The following is a 4,761-nucleotide window of genomic DNA, read 5'->3' as shown; positions in this document are numbered from 1 at the left end:
TATTTTATTTTATTTTATTTTATTTGTGGAACCAGGGTTTGAACTCAGGCCCTTGTGCTTGCCAGGGAAGCACTTATTCCACTGAGCCATCTCCCTGGCTCGCCTGCCCATTAATTGGAACAATTCAGCTATCTATGGTCCACTCACTGTGCACCAAGCCCAGCATGGACGTGAGGGCTTAGCATCTCAGTGATGCCCAGTACAGTCACTCTACCCCACAAGAACAACCTACTGGGGTGACATGAACAGCATCCCCTCAGCCTGGCCCCAAGCAGGCTGTCTTCTTCCCACCATCCTAGCAGGTCCCCAAGAGCAGAGGTTCTAGTCCCAGCTGGGGAGACAAGTATACATCCCCCAAGAAATGCTCTCAGACTTTTTCATGCAAATTTTTTTCCCCAGTACTGAAGATTGCACCCAGGGCCTTCACACTGACCAACATCTCTCAAACCTTATACAGTGAGCTCTATTCTTCTGTGACAATTGCAGAGTATTGTCTCATTTGATCTAAATTTCCAGATTCAGACTTATCTGGAAATAACAAAGATCCCAAGGGACTGTGAAGGGAGCAGAAAGGAACCCCAGAGTGAGCAAACAGGGATGCCCTCGAGGGAAGGAGACTTTTATGTCTCGGTAATTGTCTTCAGGAGGCTGTGGTGGGAGGGGAGAAGAGGGAGGTCAAGAGGGGGTCTAGCCTCAAAACGGACTTTGGTTCAACTGACCAAGTTTTATTTTTCACAAGAAAAGTCTATTCATGTATTTCTCATGTTACTAAAGGTTAATTCAACCAAGGAGATAGAGGATACATGTGTTAGGCCATGTGGAGGGAGCTAGAAGGTGTAAGAGACAGATGTTCAGCAGGAGACCAGGACACATCTGGAGCCTCGAGAGAAGCCACAGCAGCCAAGTCTGTGCTCAGGAAGCAAGAGATGGGCTGGGCTGGGCCAGAACAGATTTAAATTCTGGGGGAGACCAGGAAGAAGGGGGCTTGGCTCCTCCAGGACTGACCACCATCACCCCCCTCTCAGCCAACAGATCCCAGCCCCTTATCTTGACCTTTCAGACAGCTTTTCTTATCATGTATCCAGAACCCTGGATGAATTTGCCTTAAAATCCAGGAACCTGGGCCTGAAATTTTTACAGGAAAAGGGGCTACAGAAGAAGAACAAGTTTTAGTAAAAGTACTGGAGGTTCCCATCCTGTCAGTCTCAGCATAGGCATAGGGAGGAGGACAGGGATTCAAGGAACAGGTGCTAGCATGCTCAGGCAGGAGAGAAGGATAGAGGAAGGGGCTACGACATGGGTCAGCGCTCTCTCAGGTACTACGTCCTGTGGCTGCCAACAGAGACACAGCTCAGCTGTGACTGTCAGAAAGTTCCTGTGATTTGCCTTCTCCTATGCTGATGGTCCACAAGGAGGAGCTTTCCTAGAAGATTAGACCTCAAGGAACTCATGGGACAGGTTCCCACAGGGAAGTGCTGGGACTGAGGCCTGCTCTGTGCCTGGCCACAAGAGGGAGAGTAGGTTGGAAGGGCTAGGATAGTGGGGAGGAACAGGCAGGGGAAAGACACTGAGCAAAGGGAAGCCTATACATGGGATGGGTATAGGTCGGGAGCCAGGGATGGGTACAACATAACGGCAGAAAGTTAGACCTGAAGTTTTGGAGCTGGCCATGGTGCTGACAGCGGCTGGGCTGAGGAGGACAACTTGAAGGCCCTGACATTAACCAGCATGAGCAAGGTCCCACAGCACAAGGACGTCAGACTTGCAGTCATATAAGGAGTTGAATATGCGCCTGAGTCTACAAGTGTGAGAAGCAGCGCAGAGGACACCAAATGATGCCAAGCCTTTCAAAGGTCTCCAAGAAGGAGCCTCACTTTCACACTGTAAGAGGAAGGCCCAGCCACCTGCACCGGCCTCAGACCTGTGGCCAGGTCCCTGTGTGGATCTGAGGCAGCTGCTAGCCATGGAGGGACAGAGCTGCCCTCAGGGGCCAGGGCAGAGCCCCATTCTGTGGTACCCCTGGGAGTGCAGGGTTGGTGAAGCCAAGATGGACAATATTCCCTGGCAGGGTGAGGAGACCTTTAGACAGTGACACAAGGAGTCCACTCCGGACAGATGCAGAGGCCACTGGGTCTGGGGAAGGGGTGGGGCGGCACACATGGGCAGGTGTAGTTTATGCTTAGAGCCTGAGGCTGGTGCTGGATCCCACCAAGTTAGCTGGTAGACCTGGAGATTGCCCTGAGGGGAGAGAGAAGGCCTAGGAGTGCAGTCCCTGGGCCTGGGAAGAAAGGAGATGGGTAGGGAGGCGGCCCTTCCCACCAGTTCTAGCTCTGAGAAGGACAGGGCTGCGCTTCCCGTGGGGGTCGGGGGCTGGCGCTCCCGTGCCAGGCTCACCCTGCGCTTTCTCCAGACCAGTGCTTGCCCTGTGTTCGCCCTCATCCTGCCTCCAGAGCTGCGGGTCTGAGCGAGGCGCCAGGCGGAGGTGAGGAGAGGCAACCTCTCCATGCGGGGAGGCTTTGGAAAGGCAGCATCCCCTCCCCCACCAGGCACCGGAGCGCGAGGACAGCTGTTTGGCCTTCCCGGCCACGGCAGGTGGCTTCCCACCCAGACGGTCCAGCCTGCGGCGCTCTGCAGTGGAGATCCACGCGCGGCCGGGTGCAACCGCTCGCTCGCCCGCAGACGGTTTGGGCCGCCCTCCCCGTCCTCCTCTGTCCTCCAGCCCTCTCCCCGGCCCCCACAGCGCAGGGCCCCCGGCTCCTGGGGAGGGTCCCTCCCTCTCCCTTCCCCCGCGGGGTGGCGATCGGTCCCCGCTGGGCGCCCGGACCACCCGCTTCCGCGGATCTAGCCTCGTCTTCTGCAAGGTGCGACTCCAGAGACGCGAATTGTAACCGGCATCTGCTCCAGACGCGGCCAGAGCAGGCCACGACCCGACCCGGGGCCCGCGCCTACCGGACACGGTGCTAGCCATGGTGCTGGCGGCTGCTGGGCTGCGAAGGCCGAGAGGCAGGCGGCGGCTGGAGCTGCAGTCCGTGAATGCTGCAGTGTTGGGGAGGGGAGGAGGTTAGTGCGGGCGGGCGCGGCGGAGGGGAGGGAGGGGAGGGGCAAAGGAGGGGGAGGGGAGGGGAGCGGAGAGGCCGCAGCTCTCCAAGCCGAGTCCGGGATGCCACGGTCACTACTCCCCTCGCCTCTGGACACTGCCCTCCCTGTGTGGCTATGTGTGGGCTTTGAGCAGGAGTGGCAGGGTCAAGGCTGGAGCACAGGCCTCACTGCCAGGCCGGGGTGCGGGTGTCCCAGAGCTCTTGACAGGGGCTGCTAGAGGGTGGCCATCAAGGAGTGGGAAGGCAGCTGCCTTTGCACAGGGCCAGGCAGTGCAAAGATGGGGATGGTGGAGCCACTGGAGGACAGCCACTGAGCCAGGCGTGTGAGGATAACAGGGTGGGCACTGGCACAGAAGGCCATCGCCTCCATGCCCATTGGATGGGCAGGTTGTGGGCAGAGAAGAGGGCATTGGGAATGGCCAGGCCTAGAGCAAGGCCTCTAAATGAGGTCCAGCCCAGTTGGGACATCCTGTGTTTGACTGAGAGTACATTTCTGACTTTGCTTGGCCCTGCTTCTTGAGTATGAGATGAGACACCAGGCCAGGCCTCAGGATGAAAGAAAATGTGCAGAGCAGAATGCACTTACTGGGGCACCTGTGGTACCTCCGTAAAAAGAGACAGGCAGGGCCAGAGAGATGGCTTTGTGGTATAAGCGCTTCCCTGGCAAGCGCAAGGGCCTGAGTTCAATCCTCGGTTCCACCAGAGAGAGAGAGAGAGAGAGAGAGAGAGAGAGAGAGAGAGAGAGAAAGGCAGCCCAACAGAGTACTTCTCCCATTTCAGGGATGGAACTACTGAGGCCCAGAGGAGCAGGGCTTGCTCTACAGGCAATTAAGACGTAGTGCCAGGAGCAAAATTCCTGGAATCTTCAGAAGCAAAATTCCTGGGATCCTTTTGAAAGGCAAAACTCAGGGACAACCTGGGATTGAGGTTAGCCTGGAGCAAACTACACAGGATGGCAGGAACATCTCGTGGTCACATACAACCTAAGTGTCCTGAGTCCTGCAACCAGTGTGTATCCTGGCATCAGGCCTGGACTCAGGGTTAGGTGTGTTATATGGCACAGACTTTCAGACAGGACTATTCCAGTCAGGCCAACTTAATCATGGAAAGCCCTGAAAAGTACAGTTCTGTCTCACTAATTGATGAAGTTTAGGGTTTAGAAGCAAGGAAGGCTCTCAGGTGCTGAAATGGGGGGACCAACTGGGAATGGTATAGGAGCTGCTCCAAGCTGGTCAGCTGGCAAGATTTCAGTCCTACACCCACAAAAGAAGTGAATCCTGTAATTGTTGTGAGTTCAAGACCAGCCTAGGCTACAAAGTGAGCTGAAGACCAGAGTATTCTGCACAGCAAGACCTTGTCTCTAAAAAAAAAAAAAAAAAAAGAAAGAAAAAAAAAATTTAGGAACAGCTCTGTATGTTCCTCCCCACTTCCAACTCCTTCCCAGGGCTGAATTCCACTGAATGTTGCACACAAGAGTAGCTAGGGCTGTGTGTGTGTGTGTGTGTGTGTGCGTGCAGTAGGTTGATACACCTGCCTAACACAGTATCACAAAGCCCAGCAGCTCAAAAACAACTCTCAAGTACTAGTCCTCAGGGTGAAATAAGACTGTCTACTGGGCTAAGTTCTGTGTGGAGGTTTTAAAAGCAAATCTGCTTCCAAGCTC

At 55.1% G+C, this 4,761-nt stretch overlaps 1 protein-coding gene across 1 annotated transcript in view; it reads right to left on the bottom strand.

The window, feature by feature from the left end:
- Stmn3 (stathmin 3) overlaps nt 1-3,019 on the bottom strand; it is a 7,289-nt gene extending 4,270 nt beyond the window's left edge. The window contains exon 1 of the mRNA XM_004644147.3: nt 2,950-3,019. Within this exon, the coding sequence (XP_004644204.1) occupies nt 2,950-2,968 (19 nt within the window). The 5' untranslated portion in view covers nt 2,969-3,019. The remainder of the gene's footprint in view (nt 1-2,949) is intronic.
- Between the last annotated feature and the right edge of the window lie 1,742 nt (nt 3,020-4,761).

Source organism: Octodon degus, unplaced genomic scaffold (genome assembly GCF_000260255.1).
Source record: "Octodon degus isolate 3935 unplaced genomic scaffold, OctDeg1.0 scaffold00194, whole genome shotgun sequence".
In the NCBI taxonomy this organism is placed as follows: domain Eukaryota; kingdom Metazoa; phylum Chordata; class Mammalia; order Rodentia; family Octodontidae; genus Octodon; species Octodon degus.
The sequence above is the reverse complement of the archived record's forward strand: the minus strand, read 5'-3'. Positions and strand labels throughout refer to the sequence as shown.